This window comes from Sinocyclocheilus rhinocerous, unplaced genomic scaffold (assembly GCF_001515625.1).
Source record: "Sinocyclocheilus rhinocerous isolate Xijiao unplaced genomic scaffold, SAMN03320098_v1.1 scaffold1516, whole genome shotgun sequence".
Classification (NCBI taxonomy): Eukaryota; Metazoa; Chordata; class Actinopteri; order Cypriniformes; family Cyprinidae; genus Sinocyclocheilus; species Sinocyclocheilus rhinocerous.
Genome location: NW_015627885.1, coordinates 45869 through 64955, shown reverse-complemented (window position 1 = coordinate 64955; position 19087 = coordinate 45869). Strand labels below are relative to the sequence as shown.

The following is a 19087-nucleotide window of genomic DNA, read 5'->3' as shown; positions in this document are numbered from 1 at the left end:
CAGCAAAAACAGTACAATTTTGAAATATTTTTACTATTTAAAATAACAGCTTTCTATCTGAATATATTTTCAAATGTAATTTATTCCTGTGATTAAAGCTGAATTTTCATCATCATAACTCCAGTCTTCAGTGTCACATGATCTTCAGAAATCATTCTAATATGCTGATTTGCTGCTTAAGGTGTGTGTGTGTGTGTATATTATCAATAAAAATTATTATTCAAGTAATAAATTAATTATTAAATAAATAATTAAATATAAAAAAAATAAATAAACAGTGTTTCATCATGTGACCGTGATCATTCAGTTTTTGCAAAACTCAAAACCTAAAGTCATGAAGCTCATAAACTGCAGCAGATCCATTGTTTAATCTGAGACTTGTTTAACAGCCTGTTAACTGCAAAAACAAATAAAAACCAACTGCTGAGTCAATGCCAAAACCATCACCCGTATCTGATGTGTGCGCGACTACAGACAGACAAAGATCCTGCAGAAACACTTTCCTTCTGTCATCTTAATGGTAGATTAATACCGAATGATTCCAAAATTACTCTCTGTCTGCTGACTAAGCATTTAAACCTGATCATTCAGACTAAACTCTGATTGAATGAGGTGCGTTTGAGGTCGTCACACATGTTCTACATTAATGCACCTCAAACACTGCATTTCATGAATGAACAGAGCCTCACTGACCCAGACAGCGCATGGCATCGCTCCAGACTCTGGCCTGCGGTTACACTCACAGCAGCAGCATGCTAATCAGGTTGTGGCTAGAAGGCAGGGATGGACTGGGAGTAAAAAACAGCCCTGGATTTTCTCCCAAATAGGCCCACCACAACTACAAACAGTCGCTACTATCTCACAATATTACAGTAATCCTATCGCATTTATGGCAAATAACATCACAAAACCCATGGTGTCCCTGCTGGCAAAAACAATAGAAACCATCAAAAAAAATTGAATGATTTCCACTACAATTACCATTACAAACCATCAACTTTTAACCATTAAAACCATTAAATAATGGTTTCCTGTAGTGTGTTTTTGGGACATATTACATTAGGATTTAGTGGCTTTAACAAGAGCCATGAATAGAAGGTGATCAATTACCAGTAGAGACCAACAGGCACCATTACAGTTTCCATTAAAACCAATACAATTTTCATTACAACCAGTAAAACCATTACAAATTATGTGATGCTTTCTGTTTTTTTTTCAACAGAGGATTGAAATAAATGTATTATTGTATGAACTAAAATACTTGAAATCTACATAAAAAGAGCAGAATGCAAAATGTATATGACAATGATAAACATAAACCTAGAGTCTAGAAACCTGAAACAACAGAATTCTTCAATTTGAGTATTCATACGTCTCTGTGTGTGTGTGTGTGTGAGAGTGTGAGAGTGTGTGTGGACTAATCACCTTATTGGCTCAATTTTCGAACTCAATAGCTCTCAAATGTAACCCGTTGTAGAATCGCTGCTGTCTCTTTATGAATGAATGTAATATTCATGCCAGACAATATGGAGTGATAAATAGCAGTGGACGCTCGGACTAGGGTTGTCCTGGGATTTTACTATAGTGCTATAGGCTACATGTTGTGTATAGTGAGAGAGGCGGGGAAGGGTAACCTGATGTAACTGTTCGCTTTTTTTCCTTTTAGCTTCTCCCAACCACCTTTATCTTCACGTCTTTTGCTTGCAATCACGAGTTCACTCTCCTTCGCGTCAGTTTCGGTTTCTTATAAGCAAAAATAGATTGCATTAGCACCCCCTTTTGTCGGCCATATAGTGAGAGAGGCGGGCAAAGGTAACCTGATGTAAAAGCGTCTGCTAAATTACTAAATGTAAATGTAAAATTATGTAACTGTTCGCTTTTTTTCCTTTTAGCTTCTCCCAACCACCTTTATCTTCACGTCTTTTGCTTGCCATCACGAGCTCACTCTCCTTCGCGTCAGTTTTGGTTTCTTATAAGCAAAAATAGATTGCATTAGCGCCCCCTTTTGTCGGCCGTCAACGTCACTTAATCTGACACTTTTTCTTTGATGATGAACCGGCCAGGTTCCACCGTCAGATGGACTTCTCCAGAACATCCAGATGGCCAGTCCGCCCCTGCTAGAAGGGATACAGCTATGGCCAGAAAACAACAATAAATAAAATTTGCTACCTATTAGATTGTGCTTTATTAACGTCTACACCTACCCCAACCCAATACATAACCTTACAATAATGCAAATACAGTAATAAACTGTGATGCAATATTGATGTGCACATGTTCAGCAGGACAATCTGGCTGTAGCTGTATCTCATCTAGCCTTAACCCCGCAGCCAGAAAAGAGCCAAGATGGCGCCGCGCATGGCTGCCTAGGTTTGTAGCTCATATTTTTGTTTGTTTGTCCGACAGCGTGGTTTTAGGACTCTAAATCTGGCGAATCTCCGCTCCTTAGCAAATAAATCAGACGAACTACTACTCCTCACCCGCACAAACAAGGACTTTTTAAACTCTGCTGCGCTTTGCTTCACGGAAACCTGGTTGACCGGAGCCATCCCGGACAGCGTGTTACATCTAACGGGCTTCCAGCTGTTTCAGAGCGGACCGCGTCACCGAGTCGTCGGGGGAAACGAGAGGCGTGGATTATGTTTTTATATCAATGAAGGCAGACGTGTGTCAGGGAGTCATCACAGTCACTTCAGTCACCATCCAGGATAATTACCCGATCACAGTCACCTGAGTTCTGATCACCCGCACCTGCTGTCACCAATCAAGCCACACTACAAATACACACACAGCACAGCCACTCACTGTCCGGTCTACCGTTCACTCCTACGAACTACTCTGGACTCCCTCTGCCCAAAATCTCCTAGAACGAATTACCTGCTGTTCCTCCCACGATCCTCCAACGACTCCGTGGAAACGGTTCCACGATCTCCAACGTAACCGGCATACGATCCTCTCCATCAGAACTCAGATAAGCACCCTGGAACCATTCACTGTGTTGACATTCACCTGCCTTTAACTCACCTATTCCAGTCATCCACTTACCAAGTCAATAAAACCATCCTGTTTTGCACTTATCTGTTGTGTCTGGCCTTGCTTTGTGACAGAGTGACAGTTTTGAAGAAGATGTGCTGCCCAAATTTGGAAGCTCTCTTTATTAACTGTAAGCCTTTTTATTTGCCGCGGGAGTTTTCCTCGTTTATTCTGGTGAGTGCGTACATTCCTCCTGACGCGTGTGTGAGGGTGGCGCTACAACAGCTGGCTGATCAGAACACACACACAGAGCAGTGTTATCCAGACTCTTTCATTATCATTCTCTGATTTTAATAAAGCTGATACAATGGTCCATTGCCTCAGTTTTAAAGGATGCATACACACTCTGTCCCCCTGGGACTCTCTGATCACTGTTTGGTTCATCTTCTTCCAGCCTACAAGCAGAAACTTAAATCTGCTAAACCTGTAGTAGGGCTGGGCGATATGGAAAAAAAAATTTAATCTCGATTTTTTTTTTTCACGTTTGACCGATTCTCGATTTTTAACAAGTCAACTTGAAAATGTTACTACAATATGATTCAAGTAACTTTCTTTATTAACCCTCTAGTTAAAGAAATTTATATTCCAAGTGCACCACACATGATGTAAATGTTAAACAAATCACTTGTTAAATATCTTTGCAAAAAAGATGCATGAACTACAACTACATCTTGTACTAACTTGTCTTATACATATTTTATGTTCAGAAATAATACAAGGAAAATGCTTTAAAATTCAAGGTAATTCAAATTCAGAATGTCTGAAGGTAAAACACCAGTAGACTATTATTAACTATAACTGTTCTGTAAAAACAATGAACAGCCGCTTTCAGCCGGTCACCATGATGCAAACATGAAATATTAGACATACAGTAGTAGTCCTTTACAGATTTTTATCTCCTGCATAAAACAGCATTCTAAAAACACGGCGCTCAGGTTCAAAGAACTCCTATCTTCCTGCATTTTTTTTTAATTAATCTATAATATCGGAAAAATTGCCCAGCCCTAGCCTGTAGTGAGATCTGTAAGAAGATGGACTAATGAAGCAGAGCAGGATTCACAAGCCTGTTTCGACTGCACTGATTTGGGTGTTTTTGAGGCTGCAGCCACCGATCTGGATGAGCTCACTGACACCGTGACGTCCTACATCTGTTTCTGTGAGGACATGTGTATTTAACATTTAACAATGACACACCTTGGTTCAGTACAAAACTCAAACAGAGGACGCCTACAGGAGTGGGGACAAAGCCTTGTACAAACAGGCCAAATACACACTGAATAGGGAGATAAGAGTGGCTAAGAGAAGCTACTCTGAAAAGCTGAAAAACAGTTTTCAAGCAATGACCCTGCATCAGTGGGGAAGGGCCTGCTACAAGACCCCATCCCCCAACACTGAGGAGAATCAACTTTTAGCTGACGATTTGAATGAGTTTTACTGCAGGTTTGAAAAGCCTGGTCTCACACCCCACACCCGCTCTGAACATCTCACAATACAGCCATCAACACCCTCCCTCCCCTCTACTGCCTCTCAGCCTGCACTTCAGATCGGTGAAGATGATGTACACAAAGTCTTCAGGAAACAGAAGATAAGGAAAGCCAAAGGCCCAGACAGTGTCTCTCCAGCCTGTCTCAAAGCCTGTGCTGTCCAGCTGTCATCCAACTTCACACTGATCTTCAACAGATCACTGGAGCTGTGTGAAGTCCCCTTCTGCTTCAAACGCTCCACCATCATCCCTGTACCCAAGAAACCAAAAATCACAGGGATAAATGACTACAGACCTGTTGCTTTAACATCTGTGGTCATGAAGTCATTTGAAAGACTGGTGTTGGCCTACTTAAAGGACATTACCGGACCCTTACTGGACCCCCTGCAGTTTACTTACTGAGCAAACAGGTCTGTGGATGATGCAGTCAACATGGGACTGCACAACATCCTGCAACATCTGGACAAACCAGGCACTTATGCAAGGATCCTGTTTGTGGACTTCAGCTCCACTTTCAACACCATCATCCCAGACACCCTTCAGAATAAACTGACCCAGCTCTCTGTACCCACCTCCATCTGTCAGTGGATCACCAGCTTCCTGACAGACAGGCAGCAGCTGGTGAGGCTGGGAAAACTCACATCCAACACCCGCACCATCAACACCGGAGCTCCTCAGGGTTCTGTCCTCTCCCCACTGCTCTTCTCCCTCTACACCAACGACTGCACCTCTAAAGACCCCGCTGTCAAGCTCCTGAAGTTTACGGACGACACTACAGTCATCGGTCTCATCCAGAATGGAGACGAATCTGCTTACAGACAGGAGGTTAAAGAGCTGGCTGTCTGGTGCAGTCACAAAATCCTGGAGCTGAACACGCTCAAAACAGTGGAGATGATTGTGGACTTCAGGAGAACCGCCCCACCCCCACCACCTCCCCCCAATCACCATCATGAACAGCACTGTGGCTGCAGTGGAGTCATTCAGGTTCCTGGGCACCAACATCTCTCAGGACCTGAAGTGGGACAATCACATTGACTCTATTGTGAAAAAGGCCCAGCAGAGGCTGTATTTCCTTTGCCAGCTGAAAAAGTTCAACCTGCCACAGGCACAGATGACACAGTTATACTCTGCTGTTATTGAATCGATTCTGTGCACTTCTATAACTCTCTGGTTTGGGTCAGCCAGCAGGTCAGACTTAAGAAGACTGCAGCGGACTGTTAGGACAGCTGAAAGGATCATTGGTGTGCACCTGCCCAACCTTCAGGACTTGTACATCTCCAAAGTGAAGAAATGTGTAGGTAACATCATCACAGACCCCTCTCACCCCGGACACAACCTGTTTGCACTTCTTCCTTCAGGCAGATGCTACAGATCTCTGTGCACTAGAACATCTAGGCATAAAAACAGTTTTCCCCCCATGCCATTAAACAGCTAACACAGAAATTGCCACCTGTCTTCTGTAATTCATTTCTTAATAATCTAAATTAATTATCAAATCTTTCACCTTCGACTTCCGGTTCGAGTGAACACTGGCGTGTTTGGCTGCCGCCGCTCTCCGGTATTTTATGTTATTTTATTTTTACTTTTTATTTTGCTTTCTATTTTACTTTGTACTGTCCTTGGAGCGAGGAGATCTCACCCGATCTCATCTGATTTTTGTGGAGCATTATTCCATTGCCTGCCCTGTTACGGTGTGCGGATTGAGGTGGTGGATCTGAATGAACTTGAACGTGGAGAACTAAATCCAGTTTGAAATGTGGTGCTATATCATCTGTGCACTGGTCTGCTGGAGTTTTACTGTTTGTTCTTCGAAGTGGGATCTGTTTTTCGTTCCCGGTGTGAACTGCTTTCCGAGCATGGTGCTTAAATACTCTTCATTGGATCTACAGAGACTAAATTCGCTCTACCGTCTTCCCGGCGAAATATACAACTGCTGTGCCGCACTGGGAATTATACGCTGCCCCAGGTACATCCATCGTGGATCTCGCCGTGATTTCCTTGTGAGGTCTGTGACTCCATCGCAGGATAATGAATATATCCTGGTCATTTGGTCGTCATATCGCCACTCTTCCATCGGATCAAATGCTAAGAGTCGGAGCATCAATTTTGGAAATATCACTTTGCTCAAAGACGCACCTCTCAGCTCTCGGCGGTCAGCCTGTACTACTACTGCTAAGATGGCCTTAGTGAATGCTAGGTCAATATCGAATAAATCTTTTATTCTAAATGACTTATTTACATCGCATTCATTAGACTTCTTATTTATTACTGAGACTTGGTTATAAATATGGTGACTTGATGCCTCTTGTTGAGATTGCTCCTCCAGACTGTGCATTTTTTAGTTCGCCACGGGCCTCTGGACATGGTGGTGGAGTTGCAACAGTTTTTAGAAGCTGTTTTAAATGTAAGACTGTGCCCACTGATACTTTCTCCAGTTTTGAAGTCCAGCTATTGAAGGTTGATGTAAAGGGGCCTGTACTATGTGCTTTGGTTTACAGACCCCCTAAATGGAATAAGGATTTTATTTGTCAATTTTCTGATTTTCTGTCTGATCTGGTGACTCGTGCTGATAGATTACTAATCATTGGGGATTTTAATATTCATTTTTGTTGTCCTTCGAAACCATTTTGTCAAGGAATTTGTAACTCTTTTAGAGTCACTGAATATTTAACAATATGTATGTGGCCCAACTCATAATTTGGGTCATACACTTGACTTGGTTTTGTCCCGTGGCCTTTTGATCTCAAACATGGAGGTTATTGAGGCATGTGTGTCTGATCATTATCCAGTTTTGTTTGAATCTGAATGCTTTTCTCCACCTACTTTCGGTCAGCATTCACATTTGTCTAGAGTTATTAATTCTAACACTGCAAATTTGTTTTCTGAATATTATTCTTTAAATGTTACCAATGATATCCTTAACGAAACTGATACTAAAGCTTGCTCTACATCTTTGGACACTGTTGCTCCGCTTAAGAATAAAAGGGTAAAGGGTGTTGGCCAGCCATGGTTAAATGAAACCACCCGCGCTCTTAGACAAGAGTGTCGGAAAGCAGAGCGAAAGTGGAAAAAAGATAAGCTACATGTTTCCTTTGATATCAAAGTTAAGTCTCTCTAATTATCAAATAGCAGTAAAACATGCAAAATCTAGTAATTTTTCTCAGTTAATTGCTGATAATGTGAATAGACCAAAAGCTTTGTTTGATATGACTGATTCTTTTTTAAACCCAACTATGAATTTATTATCTGAGGCCTCCTCAGAGCTTTGTGAGGATTTTTAAAAACAATTTTACTCAAAATATTGATGCTATCAGAACCTCCATTGCTCCTTCTGAATCACTTCATTTGCAATTGCCTTGTACCACAAGTTGTTTGTCTTCCTTTCAACCTGTTTTATCACATCAGTTAGATGATATTGTATGACCCAGCAATGTTCTGTAACTATCGGCCAATTTCTAAGTTGCCCTTTATCAGCAAGCTTTTGGAGAAAGTAGTGTTTTTACAACTTCAGTCTTTTTTGGATTCTTTTAGTGTTTTAGATGAGTTTCAATCTGGTTTTAGATCATTACACAGTACTGAGTCATCTCTATTGAGAGTTACAAATGACATGCTGCTTTCTCTGAATTCAGGTGCTTGTGTTGTGTTGGTATTTTTGGACCTGAGCGTGGCATTTGACACCATTGACCATAGCATTCTTCTTGATCGACTTGAATGTGTGGTAGGTATTCGAGGCACTGCATTAAAGTGGTTTGCCTCGTATCTCGAGAACAGGACTTTTTCTGTAAATTTAGGAAATGTTTTCACTTCCGCTGCACCTGTCTTGTGTGGAGTGCCCCAGGGATCCATTTTGGGACCTTTACTGTTTTCCCTTTATGTGGTTCCCTTGGCCCACATTTTTCAAAAATACAGTATTTCATATCATTGTTACGCGGATGATTCTTAGTTTTATCTACCAGTAAGGCTTGATACTGCTGTTTCATTTGATGTATTATTGAAATGTGTACATGATATTAAGAAATGGATGTCTAATAATTTCCTGCAGTTAAATGAGGATACAACCGAGGTTTTAATATTAGGTTGTCCTGCACATTTGTCACCTGCTTTGGAAGGTCAGTTAGGTCCACTTTCAACTAATGTACGCAAACAAATTAAAAACCTTGGAGTGATTTTTGACTCCTCTCTATTTTTTGATTAACAAATTAGTGCTGTTATTAGAGCATTTTTTTTCCATTTGAGATCTACTGCAAAGTTGAAGCATCTTCTTTCAAGGAAGGATATGGAAGTTGTGATTCATGCACTTGTTACATCTCGATTGGATTATTGTAACTCTCTTTATTCTGGTCTTCCTCAATCTTCAGTGTCACGATTGCAAGCTGTTCAAAATGCTGCGGCAAGACTTTTGACTGGGTCAAAAAAGAGGGATCACATTTCTCCTGTTTTATCATCCCTTCACTGGCTTCCCGTTAAATTCAGGGTTGATTTTAAAATTATTCTGTTTGTTTATAAGGCATTGTCTGGTTGCGCACCAAGTTATATCTCTGAACTTTTTGTGCCATATTGTCCTGCTAGGGTACTTAGATCTTCGAGTCACTTGCTTCTAACTGTACCACGGTGTCGGTACAAATCAAAGGGTGATCGGGCTTTTTCTGTGGTTGGCCCCAAGCTTTGGAATGGTCTACCCTATCATGTGAAATCTGCTCCTTCTCTGTACATTTTTAAGTCTAGACTTAAATCTTATTTTTACTCTTTAGCCTTTGTATGTGTGTAGCTGTTGTTTTTATTAGTAGATTTGTTTGATCACTGTACAGCACTTTGGATCAATTTAAATTATAAATAAATGTTGTTTGTTGTTAATAACTAATTATTGCGTCTCTCTCAAGTATTATGTAAATACATATACATACTTTTATTTATACAGCTGTATATACAGTAAATAATGCACAAATCTATACATAAATCTTCTGCTCCAGATTATACCACATTATTATTATTATTGATTTTTTTCCCTTAGTCTTACTTATTTAAATGTTCTTTCTGTTCTCATGTCATATATGCATGTATGTATGTATGTTTGTACCAAAAGCTCCTCAAAAAGTATAGTATAGTATTATATCAGTAACGCTCACCTGGAGACGGGTGTGACATAGTTTCCTGGGAAAACTCCAGACGCTCCGGAGCGCAGCGACGTGCCTTTGAACCAGCCGTCCTGACACTTCTCCATCACGCGGTACATCTCGCCCTTCCGCAGCTCCAGCTCATCCGCCTTCTGCGGTTTGTAAGCGTACATGGCCAGATATCTGCAGAGATGAAGAGAAAGATTCATGAGCGACGCATGTTCCTGAGGCAGTGTGTGTGTGTGTGTGTGTGTGTGTGTGTGTGGAGACTTGATCAGCTCTGACAGCAGCATTTTATTACATTGAGTCCAGAGTCTGTTATTAAAACACTGAGCGATTTCATTACAGCCGCATCAATCACAGGAAGAGCAGAAGAGCGGCTCAAAATATAGACCACTGACCTACTGATGGCCACAACACACACTGTACTCATCCTTCACACACACGCACACTCACACACACACACTGACTTTGAAAAAAAACACCATTTAGTACGTTTTTTAAGCCTTTTGAATTACAGAGACACAGGAAGTGTCCTCATAAACCACCTTCATATTGTAATACCTGTCATACCCATGTCATTATACAAATTTGTGTCCTCATAAACCACCCAAACCAGTGCACACACACACACACACACACATATAAAATGCATAGAAACGAGTTATTTTAAGTTGTTCTAAATGTGAAGTCCAGGTCTGCGTGGAGCAGCAGGAATAACAGTGACGGTTCAGCGCTGCATTAAATCATCATGACTCACATGTTGAGAGGCAGCTGGACTTTAGCCGCGGCGAGCAGCTCTCCGGTTGTTGACGTGACACGCGGTGGAACTAAAGCTGCTGCATTTGCTGCGACTGAAGAGTCCTGTGAAGACAGCGGATCAGACATATATATATATATATGTATATATGGAATAAACAAAACAAATAATACATTCCATTCCAAATATCACGTGACACACTTCACCTTTAAACTGAACTGATCGTTCTGAGCGTGTCTCTAATGGGCTCCTGCAGCTGAGGACAGGATGCATTATGGGAGTTGTAAATGCACATGATCCGTCTGTTTCACTCAGGCAAAACTCCAGAGATTCACCCTCACGGGTTCTCATGTTGACCTTTGACCTCAGAACACTAATGGAGCCCAACGCTCTTACTGGAACCAACCAGCTGAGCCCAGGTCAGAGGTCAAGAGGCCTATAACTCTAATATATATATATAGATATATATATATATATCCATAACTCTACATTTACTCTGACAAGGTGATCTGAATCAATCATTCATTATAGTCAAATAGATTCAACATGTTTCATAAATGAAGAAAAATACAGTAAAAATCAAGTTCAAATAATCAAGGCAGATGCATTTGATTTGATTGACTTAAAAACATGTTATCAAATCATCTGAACACACTCATAGTCACGAGACGAGGACGACTCGTGAAACTAGTCCAATCTTTCATGGGCCACTAAAAGATTTTAAAATCACAACAACAGGATCTGAATGGAGACATCAGGCCCTCAGGAGCCGTTCAGATTCATTAGAGACGCAGGAGAGGGTGAAGAGTTGAACAGGAACACACAGAAACGACTGTAATAACAAACACTAACACAACAAACCAAATAACATACAGACTCATCTTTACCACTGCAGCGAATGAATGAATGAATCAGTCTGACAGCAGTTCAAAACTAAAGACTCCAAACAGAGTTGAGACTGTTCAGACAGAATTCAATTTGTTCCCTTTTAATTATTAATTATTTAATTATTTTGGTTTTAATTCGGGTTTTAATTATTAAATTGAATTTCAGAATTCAAAAAGCATACCTAAGTAATTACAGTCATGAAACTTATCAAATTTAACAAATTAAAAAAGTTTAACAAAAATTGCATTTTTAGGGCCCTATTAAAATAATTTTGCTTCTTCCCAAATTCTGTTTTTTTATTCATTTTTTTCTGTTTAAATTTTTCTGGATTCCATTTAAATTGTTCTGGATTTGTATTTCCATTTTAATGGTTAAATTAAATTTTAGTTCAGTTTAACATGCCTAATTAGTTGAAATCGTGAAACTTTATTCAATTTAGCAACAATTTATTTAATGATGTTTGACAAAACTTGCATCTTTTAAGGCTCCATGAAACTTATTTTAATTTTTTTAGGTTTATTTTTCCTAAATTATGTGTTTTAATTTTTCTGGATTCTGTTTTAATTCTTAAATTGAATTTCAGAATTCAAGAAGCACACCTAAGTAATTAGTCATGAAACTGATCAAATTTAACAATTTATAAAAAGTTTTACAAAAATAGCATTTTTAGGGCCATATTAAATAAATTTTGCTTTTTCAAAAAAATTCTGCTTTTTAATTAATTTTTTTCAGTTTAAATTTTTCTGGATTCCATTTTAATTGTTCTGGATTTGTGTGTGTGTGTGCATAAGATCTTTGTCTGTACCTGTGTGGCCGGTGCGCTGGAGGACAGGTGTGGGCAGTCTGCGATGCGAGCGGCGGCGCGGGGGTCCGAGGAGCTGATGAGCACAGGTGCGCTGATCTCCATCGAGTGCCGGTTGTTTCCCAGCACCTGCGCCGAGCGCTGCGTCACGCTGAGCGCCGTGAATGAGTGCCGCTTCTTGGCATTCTTCTTCCCCTCGGCGTGTCTGTGCACGGCGTTCCCGTTACAGCTGACGGCGGCGGGAGACTCTGCGCTCGGACCCGGGGCCGCGGACGGTTTGTCCATCTCCATCAGCTGCTTCGCCGTTTCATTCAGCTGAGGACAAACACCGGAATCCACACAGTTATTATTTTACACTTACATCAATAGTCTCTTCTGCTCAGTTGTGCTGCCCAATATTTTTGCGGAAACTGTGATACACTCAAAAGAAATTAATACTTCAAGGCTGCATTAAATTGATCAAAAGTGCCAGTAAAGACATTTATAATGTTACAAAAGATTTCTATTTCAAATAAATGTTGTTCTTTTGAACTTTCTGTTCATCTGTGAATCCTGAAACCAAAAAATGTAGTGCGAGTAGAGTAAAAGTACTTGTCCAAAAAACTACTTGAGTAAGAGTAAAAGAGTAGCCTATTTAAAAGTACTGATGAGTATTGAGTAGTGAGTACTGAGCTGTGGATTCTACCCCCTCATAATAAACGCTGTACACCGCAATTTATACATTTTAAAAACGTTGTACATTCTGTAATTCATATTATCTTGTTTGTCATAAAGAATGAAGAATATCTTTCATCCAGCAGTTTTAATTTTGACTGCCAACTCTTTAAAATACATTAAAACAGCACGGAAACAGTATTCAGTTGAAGAAAAGATGAAAGTTATTCTCAGTACAATCATCCCCATTTAAATCAGAGTTTGAAAAAATAGATTTAAAATCACGTGTAAGGCCACTGAGACAGCACCCTGCTGTTGCACATAAAATATTCATGTTTAGAACAGTGCAAATACAAAAACTATTAGAAACTCATAGTTCAGCATCACACACCATGATATGGGTTAAAATGAGAGCCCATTTCTCTCCAAAACGGTGCCAGTTTTAGCGTTTTGCAATAAAGAAATAAGAATAACTAAACTTGATAATTTATGTTACAATTTTAACATAAATGCACATTGTTCTAGAAGGATGGCATCATGCCCTACCTTTTACACATTTACTCGAATTGTGATGCTGATAATACAATTTGTAAGGAAAAATGCATTAAATAGCAGAGTATTTCTGGGGAAACTGTTTCAAAGGAAAACACACTGCAGAACGCACGCGAGAGAGAGACGAGGCAGCGCAGATCGCGTCTTTTTAAGTGAGTGGGGATTTACAGAACTTGCAGGAGTTAACACTGTATGCAATACCGGCAACCTCACACCAAATTTCAGGCCGTGTAGATAGGACAACTACTTAATTACTGTAACGCGAGTATTTGTAATTCGTTACTTCACACCCCTGGTAATATATAATATAATACAATAGTAATATATTTCTGCTACAATTTCTTCAAGTTAAAGCAAACTTTTATTTTGGCGGGTTGTAGTGAAGAGCTTTGAGTTTCCATGTGTACAGTTGTTTCTTCGTTTTGTCCTTTCTCCAATCAAACTTAGTAACATTGCTTTAATTGATAATGAATTTACAGCTCTCCCCTGAGTCCTCAATGTCAAGACTATGACTAACTAAAGCCAATGGCATCATCTGGCAGGAAGTGACATCATTTTGGTGGGAAACTGACATCAGTAGGTATCACTGGATTTGATGAATTCTGTGATGTTTTGCTTTGCTTCCCTTAAAACAACAGAAATCATTATGACAGATTGTCCTACTATAATAATGAAAGCAGCATGCAAATGTGTTTTATGTAAACTGACTAAACTGATGTTTTGATGAATAGAAACACAAACAAAAGCAGACGTGATGGTGTGCAGCGAACAAACAGATCAAAAGTGACTGGAGCCCTTTGTTTCAACTCACAGTCCTGCATTCATAAATATGCTAATAATATGCAAATAGCATGCAAATGAGGATGATTGATGGACCCCACAGACGTGGCGCGGGTCTCTGCGGACGAACACCGAGGCCTTCTGAAGGTCATAATATTATTACTCTGACATGAGGTGGTCAGAGCAAATTAATTGCATGCATAATACGCGTGCGGACACGTTACAACGGATCTGACATCACAATCAGTTTGAGACAAAGACCAGGAAATAACGAGCACTGACATCACACGTGTATTTGTGGAAATAACCGTAATGATCGTGTGATTAGTGACGTGATTGTTGTTTCTGGTGGGTCACGTTACTCACGTTCACCGGTTCGTTAGGATCCCGGCGCGCGGGAGCTCGTTAGCACAGTCGTGAACTTTGAAATGTGGTTAATATAGGTCAAGCTCTGGCTTCAGTCGCGCGGGGAAGTGAGAGCTCAGACGCCTCGCCGCGTGCAGGGTGCTGCTAATTGTGCTAATAATAGAGCCCATCACTGCGGTGTAATTACAGCACGGGAAGACGACAAAAAGAAAATCACAAAGCGGCAAATGTGCAGCGGAATAATGACAGGCTGTCAGACGCGTACAGAAATAACTCATAGCGTGAGTCGCACGAGCACGATCTGAGGGAATAAAGCCTGCGCTATCAACAGCTATTGTGTCAAGTCTGTTTTAACATGTAGACTTCATGTGCATGAGTGCGTGTGTGTGTGTGTGTATAAGAGCATGTGAGAGTGTGTATAAGTGGGTGTGTATGTGTGTATATGTGAGTGTATAAGTGCGCATGTATGTGTGTGTGTGTGTGTGTACAAGTGTATGTGAGTATGTGTGTGTTTGTTTAAGTGTGTGTGTGTGTGTGTGTAAGTGCACGTAAGTGTGTGAGTGTATAAGTGCAAGTGAGTGCGTGTATGTGTGTGTTTGCATGTGTGAGTTTGTATAAGTGTGTGTGTGCGCATCTGTGTGAGTTTGTATAATTGCACGTGAGTGTGCATGTGTTTGAGTGTATAAAAGTGTGTATGTATGTATGGGAGTGTGTGTGTGTGTGTATAAGTGCACGTGAGTGTGCATGTGAGTGTGCATAAGTGCACGTGAGTGTGCATGTGTGTGTATAAGTGTGTGAGTGTGTATAAGTGTGTGTGAGTATGAGTGCGTGAGTCTGCGAATGTGTGTATAAGTGCATGTCAGTGTGCGTGTGTGTATAAGTGTGTGTGTGTGTGTGTGTATAAGTACACGTATGAGTGTGTATAAGTGTGTGTGAGTATGTGTGTGTGTGTATAAGTGCATGTAAGTGTGCATTTGTGTGCATAAGTGTGTGAGTGTGTGAGTATGAGTGCGTGAGTGTGCGTGTGTGTGTATAAGTGCACGTAAGTGTGCATGTGTATGTATAAGTGTGTGTGTGTGTATAAGTGCATGTAAGTGTGCATGTGTGTGTATAAGTGTGTGTGAGTGTGTATAAGTGCACGTGTGAGTGTGTATAAGTGTGTGTGAGTGAGTATGAGTGAGTATGAGTGTCTGTGAGTGTGCATGTGTGTGTGCATGTTTGTGTGAGTGCATATGAGCGTGCATGTGTGTATGGGAGTGTGTGTGAGTGTGAACGTGTGTGTGCGTGTCTGTGTGTATTTTATGAAGCTGTAAGCAGCGTCTGTGACTGTGAGCATCTTTCTCTTCACCATGATCTCAACACGGAAATCTCAGATCCTGCTTTGTTCACTTCAGCATTTAAATGAGAGTTTGCGGCAGACAGACACGCTATCATCACAAAACCTGCAGAACATCCAAAGAATTTAATAAAAAATGAAGCTGGTTTTAGGAAAATTTGCATTGCAGCGTTAACTTTCTCATTACTGCACTACAAAGATAAAGAAATAGACACATTAACAAACAACTTATCATAAAAAATTATAAAATAAATTTTTTCCTATTTTCAGCTTCATATTCTTCATGCATTTTCTTTCTTTATTTATTTTTTCATTTGATTGATTGATCAAGCTCCAGTCATATCCCAGCATTCCCTGCAGTGCTCCACGTCACACTTTACAGCACAATAAAACACCAGTGAAAAGATACCAGATCAGATCAAGCCAAGGAGCTCGATTACACCATTTACATCATTAAAACGTGAGCGTGATTGAGCCTCATCCCAGCGTGAGCCACGAGGACAGATTTTAAATGAGGTGAAGAGGAGAAAAATGATAAACATCATTTATTTTCCCATTTTCATCCGGTGATCGCGGGGGCAGAGGAGATCGAGTTCCTGCACTAATCAGTCTGACAGAAATCCATGAATTATGAGCCAAATGAGCAAAGTTCAGCTGATGAGGTTCAGAAGAAATAAAGCACCGGCAGCAGCTAATGATCAGAGAGTGAACGATTAAAGGAATAGTTCACCCAAAAATAAACACACTGATGCAATGCTACATTTCTACAAACCTGATGAAGAAACAAACTCATACTAATCTCGGATGCACATTTTCATCAAATGTTCATTTTTTGGTGAACTATTCCTTTAAATGCTGTGAAAATAATATTTTAAAATGTTTGTTTTTTAAGGGCATTTCTCATCATACTGTTATTCTTTAAATGTGCATCACACAGACAATGCATTTATCAAAACAGCATATGTTTAATTCATGATAAATATCCCTGACCTGCTAAAGGACATCAGAACATCTCTCCTGTCCAATCATGCTCTTAAAATCAATACACATTACCCATAATGCATCACTTCCAGGTTTCTGAGACGACACACACCTGCTTCTCAGAGTCTCAATCCCGCACAAGTGGCTCATTGTTGTATTTTATAATGAATTATCTGTAAGTGATTCAACCTTGAAACTCTAAAGCAGCCGACATAATGCAGCAGTCCAGTGTGCTTTTCTTCAGCTTCATTATATTTAAAGGAAAGCCTTTAACACACACACACACACACACACACACACACACTCACTCAAGTGCACGTACCTCCACGTATAAGATAGGAAAAATCCCGATCTTATCTCCCAGCATGCCTTCTGCCCAGTTATCGTCCACTCTTCGTATGACGGTGAGAATCTCGTCCTGTGAGAGAGGAAATGCATGAAGTTTCACTGTTTTATTCTGCCGCTGTAGAAATGCATTGAGAAGAGTCACCAAGGTAAATCACATTTTAATATCAGAATGAGAAAAAAATCAACCAGTGCATATTAAATATTCAGATTTATTTGTGACCCTGCAGCACAAAAGCAGTGGGATTCCAGATTTTCAAATATTGTCCTATCCTAACAAACCATACATCAATGGAAAGATTATTTATTCAACCTTCAGATGATGCATAAATCTCATTTTCAAAAAATTGACCCTTATGACTGGTTTTGTGCTCCAGGGTCACATATTAGCAGTATAATCTCACTATGTGTATGTAGAAAACTAAACAGTGTATCTGTATCATATAGAAGTGTGTTTACACCACAGAAAAGTTCACCTCACAATTCTGACTTATTTTCCTCACAATTGCAAATTGGAAACTTTTATAACTTATAAAATTTCTTATAACTTGCACATCACAATTCTGAATTTTTTCTATGAATTCTGAGTTTTATATCTCGGAATAAAAAATTAAAAAGGTAACTGTGATTTCATCCGTAAAGCAGCTCGACAGAAGACAATAGTGTCAATTATTCAGATCAATTCAGTTTATTAACAGTGTTAATGTCGCAAAATTCATCAATTTTGAAACAAATTCAGCTGTAAAGCAGCTCTAGAATTATTATAGTTAACAAAAGCTAAATTTGAAGCCATTACAAATTGTTATTGAAATAAAATAAATGTTAACTGAAACAAAAAAATTGAATTTCTTTAGTTTAAGTTTAGTTTAATTTTAGACTAATTTAAACAATTTTGTTTAAATGGATGTACTAAATAACTAAAATTAAAAACTATACAGACAAAAAAACTACTAAAAATGACAAAAACACACAACAAAATTACTAAAACTTAAACTAAAATTAAAATGGAAAATAAAGAAATAAAAACTGATTCAAAATATTAATGAATCTATAATAGTATTTTAATGATATTAGAATAACACTGAGCAGCTCTACAAAAGCTAATAGAGTATATTCAGATCAATTCAGTGTTGATTCAATTCAGTTCAGTAACAGTTGAACTTCAGTTGAATCAGACTAACTTACAGTGACTCTGAACTTGAATCTGATTATCTGACCATCACACAGCATCTGTGCATTAATATCTGTATCTCTATGAATGTGATCATACAGAAGCCGAAGCAGCTGGACTTATACAAAGAACTCATCTGAATTGATTCACATCAAGCTTCACTTCAGCGTGAGTCAAACGAGACTCAATCAAGCGTCTATTAATGAGTGTTTTAGCATGCAGATCTCTCTCTTCCTCTATGAAAGGACTTTCTTCTCTGTGTTTTCGGGACTCATCTTTCCGGTTCCTGCGTCTGGAGGACAGAGGCTGCTTGTGGCAGTAATGCATTCAGACGTCTGAACGCTGCAGCTGCGCGACACAGAACCCAGACACACATTCCGCCATTATTCACTCTCTTATATCACTCTCCCTCGTGACTGACTTTCTTCTGCGGAACATTAAAGAAGAGATTTTGAAAAAAAAAAATTATAATTTCCATACAATGAAAGTCAATGGGGACCAAACTATGTATGGGTGATATGAAATCTTTAGTTTTTTTTTTAGTTTATTTCATTTATTTGTACAGGGACAACGCACAACAACAGTGTTGTGCCAGAGTTAGCTATAAAGCTAATTTGCATCTGCAATCCCTTAGCAGGATGTTGTTACAAAATTACAATTTTAAAGGGGTCCTATTATGCTTTTTCACTTTTTCAACTTTAGTTAGTCTGTAATGTTGCTGTTTGAGCATAAAAAATATCTGCAAAGTTACAAAGCTCAAAGTCCAATTCAAAAGGAGATATTTTATTTAACAGAAATCACTTTTCAAAAACTACAACGAAC

At 39.4% G+C, this 19087-nt stretch overlaps 1 protein-coding gene across 1 annotated transcript in view; it reads right to left on the bottom strand.

Moving 5' to 3' along the window:
- The window catches only part of LOC107734569 (SH3 domain-containing RING finger protein 3-like), a 36914-nt gene that overhangs the window by 13642 nt on the left and 4185 nt on the right, over positions 1-19087 (bottom strand). The window contains exons 3-6 of the mRNA XM_016546560.1: positions 17072-17167; positions 12084-12395; positions 10391-10494; positions 9643-9813 (exon numbers count right to left, since the gene is read on the bottom strand). Coding sequence (XP_016402046.1) covers positions 9643-9813; positions 10391-10494; positions 12084-12395; positions 17072-17167 — 683 coding nt within the window. The remainder of the gene's footprint in view (positions 1-9642; positions 9814-10390; positions 10495-12083; positions 12396-17071; positions 17168-19087) is intronic.